This window comes from Vitis riparia, chromosome 13 (genome assembly GCF_004353265.1).
Source record: "Vitis riparia cultivar Riparia Gloire de Montpellier isolate 1030 chromosome 13, EGFV_Vit.rip_1.0, whole genome shotgun sequence".
In the NCBI taxonomy this organism is placed as follows: Eukaryota; Viridiplantae; Streptophyta; class Magnoliopsida; order Vitales; family Vitaceae; genus Vitis; species Vitis riparia.
In genome coordinates this window covers 103,627-127,494 of record NC_048443.1, presented here as the reverse complement: position 1 = coordinate 127,494, position 23,868 = coordinate 103,627, and the positions used below count along the sequence as shown (strand labels likewise).

General features: G+C 41.5%; 3 protein-coding genes and 1 pseudogene across 6 annotated transcripts; 2 read left to right on the top strand and 2 right to left on the bottom strand.

Annotated features, from left to right (window-relative positions):
* Positions 1–1,041: 1,041 nt before the first annotated feature.
* Positions 1,042–6,932, top strand: LOC117927598. Of its 2 annotated transcripts, none has more exons than XM_034847197.1 (4): positions 1,042–1,906; positions 2,699–2,755; positions 3,090–3,181; positions 5,707–6,932. In XM_034847197.1, the coding sequence occupies exons 1-4, from the start codon at positions 1,268–1,270 to the stop codon at positions 6,485–6,487; spliced, it is 1,569 nt and encodes a 522-aa protein (XP_034703088.1). In that variant the 5' UTR covers positions 1,042–1,267; the 3' UTR covers positions 6,488–6,932. The 2 variants fall into 2 exon arrangements, with proteins under 2 accessions (XP_034703088.1, XP_034703087.1); XM_034847196.1 differs by having other exon boundaries at positions 1,044–1,906; positions 2,699–2,980.
* Positions 6,933–7,219: 287 nt separating this feature from the next.
* LOC117928038 (protein UPSTREAM OF FLC) lies at positions 7,220–10,728 on the bottom strand. 3 transcript variants are annotated; one of them, XM_034847790.1, is made up of 8 exons: positions 10,488–10,725; positions 10,033–10,130; positions 9,027–9,160; positions 8,855–8,924; positions 8,649–8,761; positions 7,945–8,566; positions 7,731–7,832; positions 7,220–7,523 (listed from the first exon to the last, which is right to left on the bottom strand). In XM_034847790.1, exons 2-8 carry the CDS (start codon positions 10,113–10,115, stop codon positions 7,355–7,357), a joined length of 1,293 nt encoding a protein of 430 aa, XP_034703681.1. In that variant the 5' UTR covers positions 10,116–10,130; positions 10,488–10,725; the 3' UTR covers positions 7,220–7,354. The 3 variants fall into 3 exon arrangements, 2 of the variants coding, with proteins under 2 accessions (XP_034703681.1, XP_034703682.1); XR_004653471.1 differs by having other exon boundaries at positions 7,443–7,523; positions 7,672–7,832; positions 10,488–10,728; XM_034847791.1 differs by lacking the exons at positions 10,033–10,130; positions 10,488–10,725 and adding an exon at positions 9,407–9,479.
* A 2,214-nt stretch (positions 10,729–12,942) lies between these two features.
* On the bottom strand, positions 12,943–14,889 carry LOC117927808 (annotated as a pseudogene).
* Positions 14,890–17,631: 2,742 nt separating this feature from the next.
* On the top strand, positions 17,632–18,261 carry LOC117927628. The gene has a single exon (XM_034847246.1). It carries the CDS (start codon positions 17,632–17,634, stop codon positions 18,259–18,261), a length of 630 nt encoding a protein of 209 aa, XP_034703137.1.
* Positions 18,262–23,868: the final 5,607 nt, after the last annotated feature.

Below are 23,868 nucleotides of genomic sequence, written 5' to 3'. Positions count from 1 at the left end.
CTCAAAGATGCTGTTTTAAAATACAAATAAAAATTTATTTTAAATTCTATGAACAAGAATATTATTATCAATTTTTTTTTTCATTTTCATTTATTGAAATAAAAACAAATAATTATTCTAATTTTAAATTTCAAGGTTTTTCAAACACAACATAAATGCTAGAATTTAGGGTTTTTTTATAATATTTTTTAAAAGTAATTGTTTTAAGAATAAAATTATTACTACAAAATAATCTATTTTTAAAATAAATTTAAAAACCTATTTTTGAAAAAAAATGTTACAATGTTAAGAATGTTTCAAAAAAACAGTTACCAAAACCCTTAAGAATCAGAACAATGAAGACAAGCCGAAAGAAAAATTAACAAAGAAGGATCAAGTCTGCAAACACCACTGTTTTCTACTTCTGTTCATTAATGAAAGCTGGGGAATCGTTCCTGGACAACTTCTCATGTAACAAATCCCAAACTATTCATTAAAAAATATAATACAGTGGGCGTTGAGATGACCGGCAACCTGGTGGCGGTGGCAAGGCAATGGTCCAAACGAAGGTTGGAGGCCACTACATTTTTCCATGAAGGTTGGAGGCCACTCATCCTGTTTCCACTTCCCACGTCTTCAACAAGGGAAAAAGGAGGGTACAAGGAGAGAGGACCAGCGCTTTCAATCGGAAGCCACGCCCTCTATGGCTCTATCGATAGGGTTCTCTGTGGGTCCCAGTGAGCATGACCTGTACCATCACTGTCCTTCAAAAATTTCAGTTGAAGCGCCCTTTTCATACGTGAAAAGCGGCTGTGCCTGCTCTATAAGCCCTATTTATCAAAATCCCACCACCAGCCTCACAACAGGCGCGTCCATACATTTTTGCTTTTTCACAACCTATTAAAAGGGCGCGTGCAGGCAAGCATGATGGGAAGATTTTTAAGATTACTTCCATCCTCATAGGCATAGGCATGGGCATGGGCATTGGGTCTGAAAATTTACATTACCATATGGGATAAACCTAGGAAGTTGCGCTTCTTCTTTCTGCATATCTATATATACATATAAATATAATGCTCCTTTTCTCTATAGTTCTCTGCAAATCTCAAGCAGAAGAATAGACATCTGCACTTGACACCTGTCGTCCTCTGCAGAAAGGCGGTATCTCCCATGACGCTTTGAGATTCGATCGTGACTTGCTTCCAACTCTCTCATTGTCTTCTTCTTCCTTGTCCTCCTCTGCAATGCTGCTCTGCATAAGAGGGACACACCTCACTTCTCTACTCTCATGGCGTCTCTAACACCAGGCGTGTTATCCAAGCTAATACTAAATGCCGGCAACAAGGATGTGAAGGTGTTCGGAGAGCATCGATCGGCATTGTTGCAGGTCATTGAAATCGTGCCCTCCCTCGCCGGAGGCGACGATCTCTGGCAGAGCAGAGGCTTCTTCTTGAAGCTCTCTGATTCTCTTCACTCCGCTTACGTTTCCGTTTCTGATGAAGATGTCGATTTGATCTCCACCGATAAGATCCAGCTCGGCCAGTTCGTCCACGTGGCTGGCCTCGACGCCGGATCCCCTGTTCCCGTGCTTCGCGGGATAAAGCCAATTCCGAAGCGGAGGCCTTGTGTGGGTAATCCCAAGGATCTGGTGTCCAGTGACTTGTTGCCTATTCGATCCAGTGCTGTTCATTTTTCAAGGACGACGAAGAAGGATAAATTGAAAACCAAGGCCAAAAGGTCGGTGCTTCAAGATACTAAGTCGAGGCGAGCTTCGATTGGGAATGGGTCAACTTTGGAGTGTTTGGAGCTGAGGAGATTGAGTTTGGACTCGGCGAGAAGGGCTTGGGATCAGAGTCCCACGCCTAAGAAAACTACTCCACCGAAATCATCGCGTTTCAAAACCAAACAAATTTCCACTTCTTCAAATGTATGTTTTCTTGTTTCCCCCTTTTCTGTTTGATGTTAATTTTGTGAATGTGGTTGTGATTTCAATATCAGGCATATTCTATGTTTTCATTCTGCGGTTGTCTTCTTTTTGTTCCGTGATACTTACTTATCCTTTGCTTTCATTTTAGTTCAACCCAAATTTAATTAAAGTAGCTAACTAAAAGCCTTTCTCCATTTTGTTGCTTTTAACTATTTCGTATCCTCTGTTAGACCCCTCCTTTTTTTTTTTTTTCTGATTAAATATTAATTTAAGTCCTTTCCTTGGGTTTGTTCTAAGAAATCTGGTTGCTGAACCGAGCCCAAATTCAATTGTGCCCATAAGAAAACCGACTTTAGGAAGCATGAGTGCTACACTGAAATTAATGTTGGTATTCCCAGCAAATAACACCTAGTTCCTACTACAAGTTCATCTCAGATGGGTAAAAGGTGAATATACTACCAGCTTGAAGATTAATTTAGGAGCTAACACTTCTAGTTCGTATGGTTCATTTATTTTCAGAGCTATGCATGTACTCCAAGTGGTAAGAGCAAATGAACTCTCCAAAAGTTAATTCACCTGCACGATCACTGTAAGATTATATGCTTTTATATTGTCCTTGAAAATTTGTGAGAACTTTGCTACCACGGAATGCAAAACGAACTCTTGTTTTCCTGTATTGCTTTTCTTACCTATCTGATGAGCTATAGTTGCTTACATATCCGAGTTATATGTTTTCATAGGTATTTGACTTGATGTTGGGTATGAATTCATCTGTGTTCTGTTCATTTACAGGTTTGTTCTGATAAGAAGGCTTCTTCCAAGATCGATTCATCATCAAAGCGTTCAAGTGTGAGTATTTCACCATTGAAAAGCAAAAATGAAATATCTTCACCAAAACTAGCTTGCAAGCCTTTGCAAAAGGATTCGAAGTCATCGGTTGGGGTTGCCATTCCTAGTCGGGTTGGGGTTGCTATTCCTAGTCGTGTTGTTAAAGTGCCCTTCAGGTTCAAAACTTGGTCAGACCAAAATATTTCATGGGATTCACTTCCTCCTAGAATTCATGATTTAGGAAAGGTGTGCAATTATGTCCATGTCTTTTGCTTTTTTCATTTTTTCCTTTAGTTCATATCACACCTTATCCTTATTTTTACATGATTGGGGATTTTTTGTTTCTTCTTTTCAGGATGCTGCATCTTATAGAAATGTTGCATTTTTAGCTGCTGTAAATGCACTGGAAGAAGCGTCAGCTGCAGAGGGTGTCATTCAGTGCATGAGGTATGCATTCTGTTGATTAGGTGCTACGAGGTGCCTAGCTGAACATATAATTTGGCTTCGCATCATGCTCACTTAATGTGAAAAAGCCTAGGTGTGGTCATCTTACAAGAAGTGATTATTTTGATGCCTGAAATTTAAAGGGTTCTTATAACATGAAATCTTCTTTTTAAGATTTAGGTATAGCTTTGGTTATTGAGCAAAACAAATAGTTTGGACTCATGATTTTCCAGCCTTGGTAGCTTACACGACCATCAGATGTGCCTACTTTTACTGTGCCAATGCTGGAGTATTGGCTCTGCGGCATACCGATATGGAAATAGAAAATGGTCTGGAAGAATGCTTTTCCTCTAAAGACTTTGACCTTGTAACTTTACATGGTCAATTAACCCAATTCTTCCACAGAAGAGTTTTTTTAAGGACTGCTAGTGGAAGAAATATTATCTGCTGCTATATTAAAGGCCTTGACTTTGCAGCTTGTAACAGAAGGCTTGGAAAGAAAATGTTGTTACCTGCCAAAAATTGATTGACTTAAGAGTATTTAATTTATTGAGGTAAATGAGAAGGCCAGTGAGTTTCCTAATAAAAGGATAATGGACCATTACAACAACAGTATGGGAGAAAAAGGTAAAGACCACAATACCTAGATATAGTTGAGATTGGTTGGTATCAGTGGAGAAGAGCAATATCAAGGTTGTTCCCATATCAGCCAAAGGGTATCCTTCTGTGTTGGCAAAATTAGGAAGCCAGTGGAGAGAGCTTTGAACAGAGATGGCTGAGTAAGAATCTCTGTTGCAGCTTGAAGATATCTCTAAATATCATTTGCTTCATTGCTAAACTTAGTCATTGAGATCCACCTCATTACCTTCCAATATGGTCTTAGTTGAGTACTAAATTTAAGCTTAGTAAAACCCAAGGGCTAGAAGCTCAGCCTTGCAAAAATCTTTTAAAACTCTGGGCCTTGAACAGATAGATGTCTCAGGAGTTTTCTCTGTAAATCTGCCAATCTCACTTTGACCCAAATTCCCTAAATAAGGTCCATTCATGCTTTAGCTCATGCTGTCAAGTGGTAGAGAGTATCATGTAGGAAAGATGATGACCATAGGAATGAGGTCCCTTCATTTCATTCTTTGATAATGTTTGATTGAGTGATACTTTTTAATTCATTGGTGAAGATAACCAAACATCCAAGAAATGGCATTATTTTGGACCCTATGAAAAATGTTTCTGTATTTAAACATTCTTTGGTTTATTCCTTCTAAAAGACCCAAAGATCAGGGCACTATCATAGAGTATTCAATCCCTAGAACGCCCAGGCTTTGGATATTGGAAATGGAAGAAGTTAGACCCAGAAGCTGCAACCTAATAAATCCCCTTGCCATCATAAATAGGATACACTCATTGCATCTTCCAAAGAACAATGAAGAAGCAAATTTCCTTTGTGCTGTAGTAGTGTCATTCAATTATTGGGAGAGAATTTTTGTGTTATTCCTTTGAGAATTGCCAACTTTTTGTTCTCCCCAATTTATTGGCCTTGAATTGGAATCTTGAACAACATTGTAGTATAGTGCGACATTTATCAAACTTGATCAAGTTAATGCAATTCTGCTCATGATGAGAAGGAATACCTCTTTTGAGATGACCTATGCTTGCTAAACTTTTCCATGATAGGGGAACTTGGACTTTAGCATTGAGGGTTGTCACATAAAGGAAGCACGGGGATTGACAAATTGGATGGGTACTAATTACAGTTTTAGTGGTAAAGTATGTGTCCCTGAAGGAAAGTCAAGTAGGCTTATAGAACTTTGATTTGAGATCCTCAAATGTGCCTACAAAGATAGGAAATACATAAGTTATGAGCCATTTGGAAGTCCCTACAGTGTGACATGTCACATATTTGACAAGGACAAGTCTTGTCAAGTTGAAGTCAGTGGAAGGTACTGACCTTGTAACATGCACCCATTAGATGGAAATCATTATCAATTAACTAAGAGGAGTTTTGAAGTGGGCTAAAATGTTCAATTGGCTTCCTGTGGGCAAATCCTGTAGTATAAATCATCATGGATAGAATAACATTTTAGCCTTATTTTCTTTTCCATCCATCAATGGAACAAAATAAAATGATTTTGCTTTGCATTTATCAAACTAATTTTAACTTGATAAATAAAAATTTTAAGAGGTTTTGGAGTTACTCATTGTTGGAGGTATTTCGAAATGCCATGCTATATTATATTGCACATGAGGTATGTAAATAAAAATATCCATTCTCTTCTTCTGAGGAAAACAACAATCTTGCTTTAAGTATCATAATTAGGAAATTATATAAGTTGATATGATGTATGTATCTGTTCTCTCTATGCATACACTGACTTTAAGCTCTGGATTGTCTATGCAATTAAAACGAAAAGGGTAATTTGTACTTAACATTCATTGAAACATAAAGAGGGCCTATTGGAAACAATTTTGCTTTCCTAATTCTGCTGCTGTTCAGGCTTGCTAAGAGTATGGTTGATTCTTCTTTTTTCCAGCATGTTTGCAGAACTGTGCGAGTCCTCACAGAAAGATTCTGCCGGACCACTAGTGGAACAGTTTTTGAACCTCCATCAGGATATGCAGAAAGCAGCAATGTCCATTAATGCCTTGCTCAGCACAAGGCTTGCTGAAGTGGAGAGTAGCAGTTGTTGTAGCTCACAGCCTCCATTGGCAGAAGCATGTAAAAATTTCAACAATAAGAATGCCATATCATGGGTTCAAGCTGCTCTAGAGACAGATCTTTCCAAATTTTGTCTGTTCAGGAAGCAGGACAATAGAGAAATTCGGAGTGGTGAAAAATGTCACTATATTGTCTTAGAAAATTCTCCAGAAATGAAGTCTGAGAACCATTCACCTCAAAACAAACCAAGCCCCAGAAATAATGGAGGCTTATCAGATTCTAGTGCAAAAGGGTTGCCAAGCCCTTCACGGCGGCGGTTCTCAGCCTCAAAGAGAATGAGTGCCGAAAGGGAGGAATGGTCTAAGGGGAGTGGATTAAGGGAGACTGCAAATTTGGCAAAAAAGCTTCTATCTGTATCTCGTGGGTGGTTCCTGAAGTATTTGGAAGATTCATTGAATAAGGGATTTGGATTGAGGAGGGAGGAGGGAGGTGCTGAAATTGCATGTCTGCTTGGGCAGCTTAAAAGGGTGAATCAATGGTTAGATGGCTCAGTCGAGGATGGAATGGAGGTTGATGAGAGGATAGAGGGTTTGAGGAAGAAGTTATATGGCTTTTTACTGGAGCATGTTGATTCTGCAGTTGTTTCTGGCAAGTAGGTAGATATGGTAAAACAGAGAAAATTATATTGGCATATATTCTCTCCATTACTGATTAATTTAAAGTTCTGATACATATATCAAGATCCACGGTTAAGAGTTTACCAGGATGTGTGTTTTTGGCTTGGAGTCCCATCACAGGATGCACAATCATCCCGTTTCACTTTTTCTACTGTTTCTCTAACTGTTACTAACTGATGAAAAAAGAAAATCAGAGAAATAGCATTGACATGAACTTGTAGTTTCGGATCATTAAAGTGTATAGTTTACTTGGTTCTGTTGTAGATCAGTGTGAGATTCCTTTCCATTGATTCTTTGCTTTACTTTTTTCCTGCTTAAAAATGTTGGCAAATTTGGAGCTAGAGTCTTGCGTAATCCAAAACTGTCATCTTATTATGTTCTTAATGTATGATGATTGCCTTTATGGATTAAACTTATCGTGCAATGCCTTTCTGTTTTTTTTATTTTATCTTTGAAGACTCCCTTTCTGAGGTTTGAGACTAATCTCATCTGCAAATATGTGGAAGAAGTTTCCCACTCAAAAGAAGTGCTTAGAATGCAGGGAACAACCTCTGTTTTTTTTCCTCATGGCTTTACTTGGAGAGATGATGTCTTTTTCAAATGAGGAAAGAAAGGATGTTGCCTTCCTGCGTTTAATGGCAGCTGATCCTGGATTGTGGGGTAAATTGGAGCCTCTGTAACAAGACTCATTGGCCAACTACTAACCAAAAATAAAGAACCGTAAATTCTTGTTTTTCTATATTTGCGTGCTCATCCTCTGAATATGCACCCTCTTTTAGCACTTTACATCGAGAAAAGGTAGAAAGATAAAAGGAGAAAACTAATCTGTATAAGAGATTGGAACTTTCAGTGGGTCAAGAAATAGCCAGGAACTGAATCAGTGTTACAGGAATTTGCCGGTATCCGAGATGGTGTTTTCTCAACAGCAGCAGCACTCTTTGCCGATGCCTTCTTCCCTCTGCATGATTTCATGTGTGTGTGCATTTTCTCTGGCTTAAACGACTTCCCGCATTGCCTGCATAATAATATCAGGCAACCAACAGGCATCAGTACTTTTGAAATGCTTTCAACCAAGTGATTGTTTGTTGCTAAATCCTTCTTTTGGAAGAAGAATAATTATGGACAAAAGAAGTTGAAACATGGAAGATGATTGGAATACGAACCTTCGTGGATCCTTATCATGAAGATTAAGAACAAAATGGAGATAAATTTGTCAACTTACGAGCAACTGGGAGTAGCCACTGGCTTGAAAGTAGCAGATGCGGCTTTTAAGTTGGCGAATTCACCCTTCTTCTTTAAACCCTCTGTTCCATCAAAGCTTATCCTTCATCCCAATTCACCCAGCACAAACAAGTAAGTACTTTGTTTTTTTAAAAAAGGATTATTTATTCAGGGCGTGATAGATTAACATGGTATGAAGGTGGAATTTGATTTACCGGCCGCTGTGTTGCTGTTGTTGATGTTTCCTAGGAGTCCCAAGGATTCTGGCAGACCCTCCCAACTTCTCTGCTCGACAATCCAATTTATTCATAGCTTTATCAGGGCAGTTCATCATAACCAGGGCTGAATCCTTTGTATCCACAGCACCGCAAGTCATCAAATTGCGGAACACCTGAGAAGCTCCACTTGAATGGCTCTTGCTCTTTGTAAATGATGCAAATGATGAACTTGGTGCTGCACTACTCTTTTCCACATTATTTGTCTTCTTTTTTTTCTTCGTCTTGCTCTTCTTATTGATGGGGTTAGAATAGAAAGAAGAAGAAGAAGAATTTTCAAAGCTCAAATCCCTTTCACTCATTTCTTGTTTACTCCTCTCCAGAGATTTGTCTTCTTCAAACTTCATAGAATAGTCTGTCACCGTGGAGGTCTCTGAGCTGAATGGGGGTGATTCTTCGATGATTTCGGATGATGTCTTCATTGGGGTATGGATTTTAGAATCTGGGTGTCCTTCACTTGCTTCTCCTGTTGAGGCTCGCTGTTGTCTGCCTTCATTCTTATCTTCAACTTCAATCTCAACCTCTTGCTGCTTCAGGGTGGAAGCGTTTTTCTCACAGGGATCTGTTAGTGGCAGTAATGATTCAGTTATTTGGACCGGAGGTGATTTTAGTTTCTTCCAAAGATGGGAGTAGTGAGCAGTTACCCAAATGGAGACCCGTGATTTGGGATCCCTTGAGGACGTATTCATTGTCAGAGATTGGGGTGATGAGATCATCATTTAGCAAGTCTTGCCAAACATAACCCGTCTTGTACTTCCTGCAATCAGCAATGAACAATGAAATGAATGCTAGCAATTCATACATAGAGACTCAAAACAAGCGGGTGTTTTATGTTTGTTAGGCGGCTAACCTCTTGTAAGACCAAGCGAATGCTTCTGCCATTTCTTTCCCTCTCAAATCCGAAAGCCATCTTTTAACATCTATCATTTGCAGAAACAAAGACCAACACATTTAACTTTGAAAGAAAAAAGAGAATAAGATGAAGGAAACTGAGAAAAAAAATGGATTGATGATGAACCAACCTCGCAAATATACACCATTGCGGTTGAGATGATGGACACGAATGAGATGGGGTTGTTCCACTCGACCCATTCGACTCAGAAAGTAGATGATGTGAAGTCGCCTCACTTCTCCTCCTTTGCCTTCCATTGATCTTCTGCATCAACCACCCCGGGCAAAGCCACAACTCTCAGTTTATTAATTTCACCTACTCGAAAAACTAAAACAAAAATGAAGAATAGAAGATCTTTGTCTCCTTTGCCGGCCGGTTATAGGAAAAGCCGAAAAGCAACTACCACACTTGTTGTTTGTTTACTGATGAATCTTTGCAGGCTAACTATGGAATCATAAAAAAATATTAACACATCCCATAAACCAAAAGAATCATTGGAAGTAGAGTTACCCAATGCTTATTTTGCATAGCTCAATTATAGTATTAGTTTTGTTTTTGCAGAAGAGAGAGAAAGAGAGGGAGAGAGGTCTAAGAGTGGCGCGTAAGATTTGGATCTCTACCATATATGTAGCTGCTTATAGACCCCTCCAACTTATCTGATTTCCCGCAACAAAGTTAACAAACACATGCATCTGTGGCTTTTTTGACTAAAGCGTAAATACCCAAAAGGCCTTTTTTAGAAAAACTACTGTGGACCTGTCTGAATTCCTAATACTCTGTATTAACAACCAATGTTCAACCTCTAGAGACCATGTATTGAACCAAAATGGTTGACATAATTATCAAATTCCTTACCTTAATTGCACTAGTTTGGTGAATTGAAACTTTCTAGGGATGGAGGCAGGGGCTGGATTAAGTAATTCAGATTTGCTTTATATTGGTTGTTAGGGTGCTATAGTTTATGCTTTCATTTGTTTTGATGTGTGCAACATTCTTGTTTTTGGAGTCACATAAGGATTGATTTGCTCTTTCCAACCTCTCATCAAAGAAAGAAAATATTATTCTCAAACAAACAAAAGGGTTTAAAAGGTAAACAACCAGAACTACCAATAGAAAAAGGTGAAACAGTGTTTGACCTTTTGACGATGCGCTGCTCTTTCATAAGCTCCAACTCCATCGTTAATTCCATTGCAGTCGAAACTGAACCTTTTGAATTCATATAATCTCCTTGCAACTGCCAATCAAAAAAGCAAAAACAATGAATTCATTAATCACCTTGCCTAATGGACAAACATTTCTGGCTTTCCTAGGCATCCTATGGGTGGTCTTTTTCTCTGGAACAACATAATTAAAGGCATTTTTATCTTTGAGGTCCTCTAAAATAAATTAATACTCCCTCACAGCAACCTGCGGTGTAGAGAGAGACAGATTTGAGAATCAACATTCCTAGAATGAGAAACTCTTCATGCTAGGATTTTTTGTATGTATGGCTGTTTTCACCAAATAAAAGATGCAAAAGAATTGAAGAGAAAAATAATAGAAGAAAGAAAAAAGTTGATGAAAGTCATATATAACTGGAATAAGCTCTTACTTTCGTGGATGGTCCCCCTTCTATGCCTCAAACCTGCAGGCTGAAGATTCAATGTGGTATATATAAATATATGTATATATAGATATATGAACAGACAGAAAGTTTTGCTGTTGGTGGTGGAGTTGGGTCAGAGAGGCGATAGGGAGTGTTTGATGGTGAAATCTATTCATGAAAAGCAATGCGTGCCGTCTGGGATGAAACTCAGAAATTCGGATGTATTCCCTTCTGGTATATTACAATACTATTCTTCCTAACTCACTGATGTATGTCCTGTACTGACTCACCTCACCCAATTTGATTAAGGTTCCCTCCCCCCACAACCATCTTCCTTTATTATATATGGTTTCCTCCATTATTGTATCCATCGTCAAGCTTTTATTTTATACATGTATTGGTTATTGATATTTTTGGAGATGGATGGTATAGGGAACACCATTTTAGGGGTCAGTCTTATGCATTAGATTAATGGATTCCTGAAAAAACATCCACTGTTTTACAAGACCGTACCATATAATAAAAATCATTAAAACAGGTTTGATTGTCTTTTCTGATCATAAAAGAATAGTTATATCTTTGGAGATGGTAGGTCATTCTCTCATGTGGGTATGTAATTTGATGATCAGCACGTATTTATTAAAACCAGGTGTGGTTGGTATGAGAAAGTATTACTAATTGATAAGTTCAGGCTCTTGAGTGCCAATGCTAGTTTGATTTTTTCATGGGTATGAATCACAAAATAGATCCAAATGATTCAATCATAGCAGTAGATGACATTGAGTCGTTTATCAAGCATATGAATCCAAAAACTGTAGAAATATTTCCCTTAATTGGTTTCTCTTGTATCATGTAACATAAGGTAAAAGAAAAATAGAAGAGACTGTGCATGCACTTTAACTATCATGTTGCTTTTAGTTTGGTGTAAAGTTCAAAGCAAATTAATGTGTTTAATTGGAAGGGGTCTTTCTCTCTTTTGCTTCCTCCGAATTAGTTGGAATTGTGTGTTTAGCGAAGTTGTAAATTTTAGCTAAGGGAAAAAAATGTGTAGTTTTCTCCTATGCTTGTAGGCAATACCATCATAGTACGAAAGGAACATCTGAATGTTAACGGCAACTGCATCTATATTAGACCAAAAAAAGAAAGAAGTATAGGGGAAGGTTGGGTTGGATCCCTTCTTGTTCGGCATCTTTATCTTCACTTCTTTATATATTTATTTTTCACAATAACTGAAATCTCACAGTTTGTAGATATATATTCATGAAATTTAAATTCAAGATGTTTGAAAATGCGAGTTTTTAGAGGATAGGAGTGTAGTAGTTTTTTATTTCCAAGCACACAAGAAAAAAGGGAATAAGGATTCATGAATAACAAAAAGGAAGAGGCAGTTATGAAGTTATAGTAGCCTTCTTAACTCTTTTTTTTTTGTCCAACAGCGCGAAGGGGTATTGGTTACGTGTTTTACATGAAAAAGAAAGGGAAAGAAAAGAGTGAAGAAATCCAAACAAGCTTTCTCAATCACTTTCTTTTTATATGGGAAGCCACGCATTACCGCAGGGGGCTTTCTATATGAAGATGAAGACAGGAAGGCGTAGCCTAAAATGCACGTTACAAGACCGGATATGTGGGGAGGGAGACCTGTGAAATAAGATTGGAATTAAAGATTTCAACTCTTCATTTCCTATCTATCTTACTAATTGTAAATTGATAACTACTCCTAGATGTACAGGAGTTTTCATATCTTCTTCTAGGCTTCAGATCATAGAGAGTGAGGGCTCATCTTTATGGCCAGCTGGTTGGAGAATTTACAACAATTCAATTACCCACATCAACCGCATTTGATTGGTGCCAAAGGGGCTGGTTGGGAATTGATTCCTTTTAATGCTGATTTTTCCCCACCAAGCAGAGATACTATGCTTTCATTCATATTTAGCACTAACATATAATGCGCTGGCTGGTCTATCTCTAATCCCAGAATCTAATTCTTTTGCCTCATCAATTGCCTCACGTATATATTTGAAACAAAATAGAAGCATTACATTTCCACGGGGAATGTTAGCTAGGGTTGCAAATCAGGCTGGTTGGGTCGGATTGATGGTCAACCCAAACTTAACCTAGGAATAGACAAACCTGATTCATCCAAACACAAAATTGCACAAGGGATTGCCCAAACCTGTCCAAAATCAAGTTACTTTCAGGTTGGGTTGAGTCGAGCCTTCTCTAAGGCTAGCTCATTGGATAACATGATTAGGCTAACCTGGATGACATAGTAATTCGGAGTTCTGGGAGTGGCCATTGAATGGGCCAAAGTAGCATCATAATTGGGGCTAGAGAACACAGAGCACACAGTCCACTGCCATTCAAGTTAACATGGACTTTTGCTTCCCATTGAAATGTTGGCTGCACAGCCAGTCCTTTAGTCCTTTAGCTTGACAACCCAACCAATTGAAAGCATGTCAAATTTTCAATAAATGATAAAGAGTTTCTTGTCATTAAGTGTAATTGCATACCAAACAAATTATAATTGTGATTTACATCACAAAGCAATTATGCGCATATAATAAAGTTAAACCTTCAAACTTCATCCCCATCCCAATTCTTTTTCATCTTGGGGCCAGTAGGCCCTTCCTCCCCCAAGATTTCATTTGGCAGACTTTTCACAAGCTTCTCAAAAGCAGATTTCAGCTTCCCAGGCAATAATTTTTCCACCTCTTTGATCTCAGCTGCGAGGTCATAACTAATTTTTGGACCCCATTTCCTATAGTAGTTCAACCATGGTGGTTCAACTACTGCAGAGCCCAAATATTCAGCTGCAACTACCATATACCTGGTTCCAGTATCCATGACCATCTTACTCTTTGCTGTGTCATTCCTTATTCCCATTGCCCCACTCCCTTGTAAAACAAGTCCAGGCTTCGGATAGAAGGCATGGCCATGTAAGGACGCATAGCTCACCACTTTGTTACCATTTTGGAACTCAAGCTCGGAAGCGTTCACCCATGTTCCTGAACTGTGCTCTGAGAAAAAGACGTTCATAAGCTTTCCATTGAAGTTGCTCACTCTAAGGGTCACATGCTCCCAATCACCCACATGTTCCCCTATCTTACCCAGTGAAATATTGATTAACTCAACTTTAGCCCTTGCAGGGCCATTAAATGGGTAGAAAATCCAGATGGCAATGTCGGTGAATGTTGCGCCCAACATAGGTTTTATATGCATATAAGTCATGGAATCTTGCAAATCTCCTTTCTTGACAGTTTCTTTGGCCTTCGCATCCACAGGAAGGTCCAACCAGTAGGCACCATCGTTTGATCCGCCTTGGGGAAGGTTTGAGCCAGTGGGATCGATGTTGACAGGTTTAGACTCCTCCCCCTGTTGGTATAGTAGTGCCCCATTCTGGAAAAACCAGGAGACTGAAGAAGGGAGGTATTGTTCATCAGGATGCAAATAAACCCAGGGAGAATATGCTTGAACTAAGGCATCGAGTTGGGCTAGATTAGGCATAGCATACAAATTAGAACTGATGTTCTTTAAACAGGCTAGAGATAAAGAAGAAGCAGCCCCACCATTTTGTGCCACAAATGTACCTACAGATACAGCGAGAGCCTGTGCCCCTCTGTCGCTGGTTGCAAGTCATATACATTGAACCCATTTGCATTGGCCACCTTATCTAGTCCCCAAATCCACGTATCAGCCTCACATAGGTCCGTAAGGTCGGAGCGAACACAGCGGATTTTATCCAGGGAAGGCTTCTCAGGTAAGTTTGTGATAACATGACCAACGGCTTTATAACCATCTGGGGGTGTGGGAAGCCAGACATAGCCATTGCCATCTTGCTTAATTTTCAAGGACTCACTGCTCCAAACAAGGGTGTAATCAATTGGCTTCTTCAGAGCCCCACCCAAGGGGTTATTTGTGTTATCTTTCCCAGCAAGAACCCACCCGAAGAGAGGCTTCTTGTTGGGCTGGCTGTAGCAACCCAGCATGCAGAATTCCTCCGGCATTGGGGAAGGTTCGAAGAACGTGGCGCCCAGGTTATCTGGTCCCCCTTCATGGGTTGCCCAAACTTTGGTGAAAGATGATATCTGACAGACTTCTAATCCCCCTCCAAGATCAATGGTTCCACCCGCAAAACCTTCACCTGCATATGTAGTAAACAAACAAAATAATTAAACCAGGTAATCAGCTGCAAGAACATGATGCCCATAATGAAGAAGAAATGAAGGCACCTGGAGGCCAAGTGGGCATCGGAGCAGGAAGCTTGAAGGAGGTTTCAATAGGCAAAGCATTGCGCTTCTTGGAGACGTCGCTTGCAGAAGAGACCGTGAGACAATTCCCCATCTGTGACTGATAAAGGAAAAAGGATCGATCGTGAATGATGGAAACCAAAGGAGAATAAAGGAATATATATATATATGTAGGCCAAAAAAAAAGCTTATTCTGTTGATGGGAGGTTTGAAAAATATGACAAAAAGGGGAATAAATGTAAGAGGGCCAAAGGGGAAGCGAGGTTTGAACTTTGAGGATGTTTCGTGCAAGAAATGAGTTGTACGGGTTCATCAAGCGTTCCAATAGTGGCAACTTCTCTTGTTTCGTGCAAGGATGTTCCATTTCTGTTTTGCTTATCGGCTGGTTACTTGTCTTGGTCGGCAGTGAAGGTGGAAACCATTTTGTTGACGACACTCGCATCCCGGATTTTAATCGTAATTAATAGATTCTAGGTCATAACCACTGATCATTAGGTGGTATTATCTTTTAACATTTGAAAGATAAATCCAAGGGATTTGGCCAAAATAATCTGATTATCTTAATATTTTTTTTATTATAGTATATGATAATGCTGTTTTGATTTGATGAGGTTGTTGTATTAGATAATATTTTTAATCTTTCTTCAATAATAATAATAATCGAGATTACAAAATATAGTTGATGCTGTTTGCTATAGCTATAGCGTGGGCATGACAGAAATCAATTTAATTCCCATTTTATACAACACGTTTTATTTCTGGATATATCTCCAACAAATTCAAGATGTGGGGAATGAAAATGATTGAAACTGACGAGGCTGTTATTCGTAGCTAGTAAGCTCCCATTTCCATGAAAAGCCATTAAATTGATGTTCTTTTTTCTCACGTGTTAATAATTAAATACATGTTCTTTTTTCTCACGTCTTAATAATTCTAAAAGTTTCATGTTTCTCCCGACACCCGCAAAATGATAATACGATAAACAAATCACTAATCTATAGTTGTAATAACAGTTGAAGAATTATAACTAGGTAAATGTAGGGACCCATCCCTGATGACACGTGGCACACGTCCCCTGACGATACGTGGCACGTGATCCTATCTGGAGTATCCCCATCCGGATTTCCCCAAGAGTACACGTGGCGCGCTCTCCTATCCGAACCCCCTGAAATAAGAGCACACGGGACTCGCAAAGCATCACATCCGGACTGCCGCCATTACTCATCCGACGACCTTTCATATTCTATCCGGATATGTTCATCCGGATCACCGACCAAACCAAGCATACCTCACTACGTCATTCTGACATCCTGTCACAATTCATATTCCGATGCCTGCAGAGTGAAAAGACAGAAGTGACAGCAAGTCACTTCCCACGATCTCTGATAGCCATTCGTAGGATGAGGATGTCCCTGCCACCACCTAGTGGCATCATGGTAAACCAAAAAGCCTTCCATCATTTATGGAAGAGAGAGAATTTCTAAATGCTATATATATGAACCTTCGCGCAAAGAGGAAGGTAAGCTTTTCAACACCTAGTAAAAGGCCAACTGTGCCAACTGCTTTTATCTCTCTTTCCATGGCTGACAAAACCATCGGAGGGTGTGTCCGGACACCCCGTCCGGACGCTTTTTGCAGGAACAGCTGAATCAGGAATCTATATTGGTTGAGATCGTACGTCCATCCATTTGGCAACTACGTGGATCATTGGGAATACGAGGCCTCAACATTGGCGCTATCTGTGGGAATCTTTTTCGCTGATTCAGTAACCAGCAAAGATGGCCACACCTTCCCAAAGCCATTCATCTGGTAGAGGAGAGGAAGATAATTCTGAATGGCGCCAAGCCGTCGAAAGAAGGCAGTTAGCAAGCGAGTGACAACTACAAACTCTCCTCCAGGAGACGACAAGGTTAAGAGAGGAAAATGCAATATTACGTATCCAGGCATCATCGACGGGACCTCCCCGTCGTCAGCATTCTAGAGACCAAGTAGCCAACTCAAGGCCTCATCCAGAGTCGATTTACCCTGGAACAGCGGGGGCAATCCCTGAAACACGCAGCGCTAGGCCGCATGAGCCACACACACCCATGCCTCGAGCTCCCCGTGAGGAAAGCTCAGATTCCACTCATTTCTCTTCAAAGAGACAGCGTGACAGAAGGTCCCAGTTGTCGGGCGCTATGCGTGCGAGACTGGGCCCCCAGCAACCTGGCAGGCCCAAGTCGTCGATAACCACCACAGGGGGAGTGCACCATGATCCTACGATCACCCCCATACCACAGAACGTTCTCCTGCACCGTGACCCCTTGGTCACCTCCATGGTGCAGAACGTTCCTCCGCACCAAGCGGTACGATCCACTGGGAAAAATCCCCCGAACGAGCCACCCATGGGCTCCATTAGCAAAAGGCTGGATGACATGCTCTCCACGCCTTTCTGCTCTCATATCATTCATTACGAGCCCCCAAGGGGGTTCCTTGTACCAAAATTCTCCACATACGATGGGTGCAGTGACCCCTTCGACCATATCATGCATTATCGACAGCTCATGATGCTCGATATAGGCAACGACCTGCTGCTATGCAAAGTATTCCCTGCCAGTCTACAAGGACAGGCTCTCTCATGGTTCCATCGCCTACCTCCTAACTCTGTGGATAATTTCAGAGACCTTTCGGAAGCTTTCGTGGGACAATACCTATGCTTCGCTCGGCATAAACAGAACATCAGCACCCTGCAGAACATAAAAATGAAGGATAATGAATCCTTGAGGGAATTCGTGAAACGATTTGGCCAAGCTGTCCTACAAGTGGAGGCTTGCAGCATGGACGCCGTCCTATAGATCTTCAAGCGAAGCATCTATCCAGACACTCCATTTTTTGAGTCACTAGCTAAGAAGCCTCCCATTACGATGGACGACTTGTTTCAACGTGCGAACAAATACTCAATGCTTGAAGATGACGTACGGGCAGCCACCCAACAAGTGATGGTTGCCGGACAGCCGTCCAAGGGTAATACAGAAGGAAGCGCCAAACTTCCGGACAGGCCAAGGCCATCCGATCGAAGGCAAGAAGGGCCAAGCCGCCCGAAAATGCCACCCCTCACACCCCTCTCCATGACTTATGAGAAGCTTCTCCCTATGATCCAAAGCATGTCCGATTTCAGGTGGCCCAGACCCCTCGGATCGGATCCATCTAGAAGAGATCATAACAAAAAATGCGCTTACCACAAGGAACATGGCCACACAACGGAGACATGCAGAAGCCTCCAGTATTTGGTGGAAAGGCTTATAAAGGCGGGACATTTAAGACAATACCTCCACTCAGATGCCAGAGATAGAGACGCCTCCCGGAGCCACAACTCTAGAGCCCCCGCGGTTCCAGCCGCCCCCAAAGCCGTCATAAACTACATTAATGGAGGTCCGTCGGATGAAGAGCTCAACTCTAAACGAAAAAGACAGAAATTGTTACGAGAAGCAATGGTGCACGAGCGTGTCAACTCCATCCGGCCTGGGATAGCAGAAGGGGGCCCTCGCCCATAGACGGGACAATCACTTTTCCACCAGTAGACCCTACACGGATATTACGTCTGCACCGTGATGCCCTCATTCTATCCTTGGGGATAGACAAATTCGACGTAAGACGCATCTTAATTGACCCAGGCAGCTCAGCCATCTAGTGCAAGCATCAGTCATAAGCCACATGGGACACAACTTAGTCGGTCTCGAAAACCCTGGAATGATTTTGTCCGGATTCAACGGGGCATTGATTACTACCAAAAAGTGCTATTTCGTAGACCTAATTATAATGGTTTTAAGCACCTTTGGGTAGTAATCATATTCATTTAACCCAATTAATTCATTAAGGTCCTTAGTAATTGGTTTTAACCATTTTGTGGCAAGTTTACATGTTTATATCAGCTTATGAATCAATTCAAGCATGCCAAATGATGGAGGAGCTACTTGGACAAGTTAAAGCAAGCTTTTAGCTACACCAAAGCAAGCCAACAAAAGGAGAGAAGCAAAGGGAAGCAAAAAGGAAAACAGAGGACAGCAGCTGCAGTCTTCTTTGGCACTTTTGGAGCACTTCCCGAAGTCCATTTTCTACATGCTATATACCATTTCAAAGATCAGGAAGTCAAGAATCCAACACTTTAAACCGTGTACGATTTGGAGCTGAAACGAGGAAGATATCGCCTTCGGAAGACAACTGCTCCAGGTGTGCGAATGGTGTGCGAAACTCGCACACCCCCTTCAGGTGTGCGTGGTGCGAATTTTCCCCTGTTTCTGCCGACTCCACACGAGATCTTTTCTTTTGGATATTTTTGTATAAATTTCCATTCTTCTCCTTGTAATCCACCAATCATAAGATCTCTTAGCTAGGAAGGCTGGAAAAACTTCTCTATATATACTCCCTTGCATCCGTTGAAATATATATGTAATATAGATATAGAAATATATAAAGCTCTTTTTTCTCTCTTCTCCGGTTCTTCCCCATTTCTATTTTCTTAGTAGCCAAACATCCTTGGTGGATGAAATCCCCAAGGATGAGAGGCTAAAACCTTTTAAGTTTCTCAAAGTATGGATGTTATGTGATGGCTTGGATGCATTCCCATGGAAATTTCTCGCACCCGGAAGGTAAGGTAGTCGTTTTTTATTAATGGTTCATTAATGCAAGTTTGGTTTTTATTTCCTTTGGACAACTTCCAACGGCCAATACTTGATAAGCTTTTGGATTTCTATCCATTAGTTATCTCCTACGAGCTATTGGAAGGTGAGGTTTTCAATTCCAAGTTTTGCATTAATCGGTTAGAACCAATTTCAATGGCCATTGAAAGGTGAGTTTATCACTTGGAATGACTTTGAGTTGCCAATATTTGGTAAGCTTTTAACTTTAGACTATTAGTTATCTCTTACGAGCCATTCGAAGGAAGTCTAAGGTGAATAACCATTGATGAAATTCACTACCATCTGTTTTGCCATTTTAAAGATTAAAACTTGATTTGCTAAATCCATACCGGTTCGGGAAGCAAGCATCACCATAGTTGCAACCCCAACGCGAGGAGCCTATCTTGAGATTTCCAATTTGCATAAGAGCCAGAGTATAGCTATCTTATCTTTGAGAAACTTGTTTTTACACCCTTTCATTTTAGTCTTTAATGTTAGCTTAAATTAGTTAAATCTTTCTAAAACATTTACATCTTCTTTTAAAGCTAACATCCATAAGAAAATCACCTATTTTCCTAATTTGAATATCACTTGTGTTTGCGAAAACCCTTCCCAGTGAACGATCTAGAACCACTATGCTATAGTAGCTTGACTACTTTAGTAATAGTATTTAAGGTATAAATTTTGTTGATACGCCTTTAAAGCTAAGCTACCATGAGTCGAATCAGGCATCAACTATTTCCTTGGGAGACATTGTGCTGTCAGTCCAAGCTGGACTAGTCACTCTCAACGTTCAATTTCGGTGGTACAAGATCTATCACCCTTCAATGTTATCTTGGGACGCGCATGGCTGCACTGCATGAAAGCCATCCCCTCATCATATCATCAGATGGTAAGCTTTCTTACTGAGGATGGGCAAATCAACCTGTATGGCAGCCAGCTAGCCGCTCGCCAATGCTACCAGATAGCAAGAGAACCAGGGACCAGTCAGGAGGATGAACCTTTCCCTGAGTCCACTCCCACACTTGACCAATAGCAGTCACTGTGTCCGGCGGACAGAGATCCCCCGGTAGCAGATCCCTTGCAAACAATCCAAATTTCGAAAGAGGATGCTCACCTTACTCATATCAGTTCCCTCTTAACGCTTGAAGAAGCCCAGAACATCCAAGACGCCCTCCGGCAAAACCATGACATTTTTGCATGGGCGCACTCTGATATGAAGGGAATCCACCCCTCAATAGTCTCTCATAAACTTAACGTTTTACCAACAGCGAAACCCATCCGGTAGAGGGTTAGATGTTTTCACCCGGACAGACAAAAAATCATCCGGAATGAGATTGACAAGCTGCTGGACGCCGGATTCATCAAAGAAGTGGAATATCCGGACTGGTTGGCAAATGTAGTAGTGGTACCCAAAAAAGAAGGCAAATGGAGGGTCTGCGTCGACTACATCAACCTCAATAAAGCATGTCCAAAAGATAGTTTCCCTTTGCCACGAATAGATCAAATCGTGGATTCCACTGCTGGGCAAGGAATGCTCTCCTTCCTGGACGCTTTTTCCGGATATCACCAAATCCCCATGGCCCTGGATGATCAAGAAATGACAGCCTTCATAACGCCACACGGACTTTACTGTTACAAAGTCATGCCATTTGGCCTCAAAAATGCTGGCACTACTTATCAAAGACTGATGACAAAGATATTCAAACCCCTCATCGGCCGCACAGTAGAGGTATATATTGATGATATCGTGGTCAAAAGCAAAACCCGAGAGGAGCATGTTCTCCACTTGCAAGAAGTTTTTCACCTCCTGAGGAAGTTTGACATGAAGCTAAATCCTTCTAAATGCGCCTTTGGTGTAAGTGCTGGAAAATTCCTGGGATTTATGGTCAGTCAAAGGGGGATAGAGGTTAGCCCGCCAGAAACCCCGCCCAGAAACTCCGCCCTATTTCCAAGCACACCCGGTGGTCGTGTTAACTGACCAACCCCTTCGCAATATCCTACACAAGCCGGACCTAACCGGGAGAATGCTTCAATGGGCCATAGAATTGAGTGAATTTGGAATCGAGTTCCAACCCAGATTGTCCATAAAAGGCCAAGTGATGGCTGACTTCGTGTTGGAATACTCCCGAAGGCCCATCCAACACGAGGAGCCAAGCGAAAAACAATGGTGGACTTTACGGGTTGATGGGACCTCCCGATCGTCCGAATCAGGAGTAGGGCTCCTGTTGCAATCCCTAACCGGAGAACATCTGGAGCAAGCCATCTGGCTGGGATTCCCCGCCTCTAACAATGAAGCAGAATATGAAGCCATCTTAGCCGGACTGGACCTCGCTCTGGCTCTATCCGTCTCCAAGCTCCGAATTTATAGTGATTCCCAACTCGTGGTAAGACATGTTCAGAAAGAATATGAAGTCAAGGATGCATGCATGGCGCGATACTTAAACAAAGTAAGAGACACCTTGCAGCGATTCACCGAATGGACGATTGAAAAAATCAGGCGGACTGAAAACTTACGTGCTGACGCCCTAGCAGGCATAACTGCTTCTCTTCCCGTCAAAGAAGCTATACTATTGCCTATATATGTGCAAGCCAAACCTTCCGTCACTGAAGCCTCCACTTGCAATGCCATTGAGGAAAACGAAATAGACGACAAAGGCTGGATGAAAGCCATCATCGAATACCTCCGGACAGGCACCCTGCCCGAAGAAACCAAGCAAGCACACAAGATTCGAGTGCAAGCCGCCCGCTTCACCATGATTGGGGGACACCTGTACAAGCGGTCCTTTATAGGCCCCTACCTCAGATGTCTAAATCATTCAGAGGTACTGTATGTATTAGCTGAGTTGCACGAGGGAGTATGTGGAAATCATTCCGGAGGTCGGTCTCTGGCGCACAGGGCCCATTCACAAGGTTATTATTGGCCTACGATGAAAAAGGATGCGGCGACATATGTCAAAAATGTGACAAATGTCAAAGGCATGCCCCCATTCCACACATGCCGTCAGGAGAATTGAAACCAATCTCGGGACCCTGGCCCTTCGCACAATGGGGCATGGACATAGTAGGACCTCTACCAGCCGCAACTGCCTAGAAGAAATTCCTGCTTGTCACCACGGATTACTTCAGTAAATGGGTAGAAGCTGAAGCATATGCTAACATCAAAGACAAGGATGTCACCAAGTTCATATGGAAGAACATCATTTGCCGCTTTGGAATTCCCCAAATCATCATAGCAGACAACGGTCCACAATTTGATAGTAAAGTTTTCCGAAATTTCTGTTTGGAACTAAACATCCGGAACTCATACTCTACGCCACGATATCCTTAGAGCAATGGTCAAGCGGAGGCCACAAACAAGACACTAATCACTGCCTTGAAGAAAAGACTCGAGCAAGCCAAAGGAAAATGGGTAGAGGAGCTACCCGGCGTCCTGTGGGCTTATCGAACCACACCCGGACGACCGACAGGAAACACTCCCTTCGCCCTCACATACGGTATGGACGCAGTCATTCCTACTGAAATAGGCCTACCCACTATCCGGACCGAAGCAGGAAGGGAGAATGATGCAGATACAAAGCTAGGAAGAAACTTGGACCGGGCAGACGAAATAAGAGAAACTGCAGCCATCCGGATGACAGACTATCAACAAAGGGCATCAGCTCACTACAATCGCAAAGTAAGGCCTAGAAGCTTCAAAAATGGTACACTGGTCCTTAGAAAAGTTTTTGAAAATACTGCTGACAGAGGAGCAGGAAAATTCCAAGCCAACTGGGAAGGCCCCTACATAGTGTCTAAAGCAAGTGAAAGTGGAGCCTATCATCTACAAAGGCTAGATGGAACCCCATTGCAGCGACTGTGGAATGTATATAATCTAAAGCAGTATTACCAATGAAAGATGAGGCAAAAGATATAAATGCAATATGAACAAGTATATTTTATTGATACTTGTAAAACAATCACATACGAAAAGGTCTCCGGACTACAAAAATACAGAGAGAAGATAGCAGTAAAAAAAAATTACAAAAAGAAAAGACTCTCATTGAGCAGGCTTGCTGCGCAGCTTCTCCTCTTCACCCGGAGGAATTGAAGGAACGTCCCGCTTGATGCCATGTTTCTTCATACAGCAGCGATAGCCAAAGAAGTACATTTCATCAACTTGTTTCTGGTAGTCCGCTTCAAGTTCCTCCTTTTCTGCAGCAAACTCACCCTCCAGCTCTTCTTTTTGCGCTGATAAGCGCAACTGCAACTATTCTCTCTGCCTCTTTTCAATGGACACCTCTGTCCGGAGGTGCCTCACCTCCCTCCTCAAAAGAGCCATCTCGTCCTCCGCCTCAAATAGGCGGACTTCCATAAATTCCTCTCGGCTCTTTGCCTCATCAAGCTCCTCTCGAAGAACTTCGTTGTCCTCTCAAGCAGTAGATGAACTGGCTTCAGCCTGCTCCAGTCTCAAACGCAACTTCTCTTCATCATTTTTCGCTG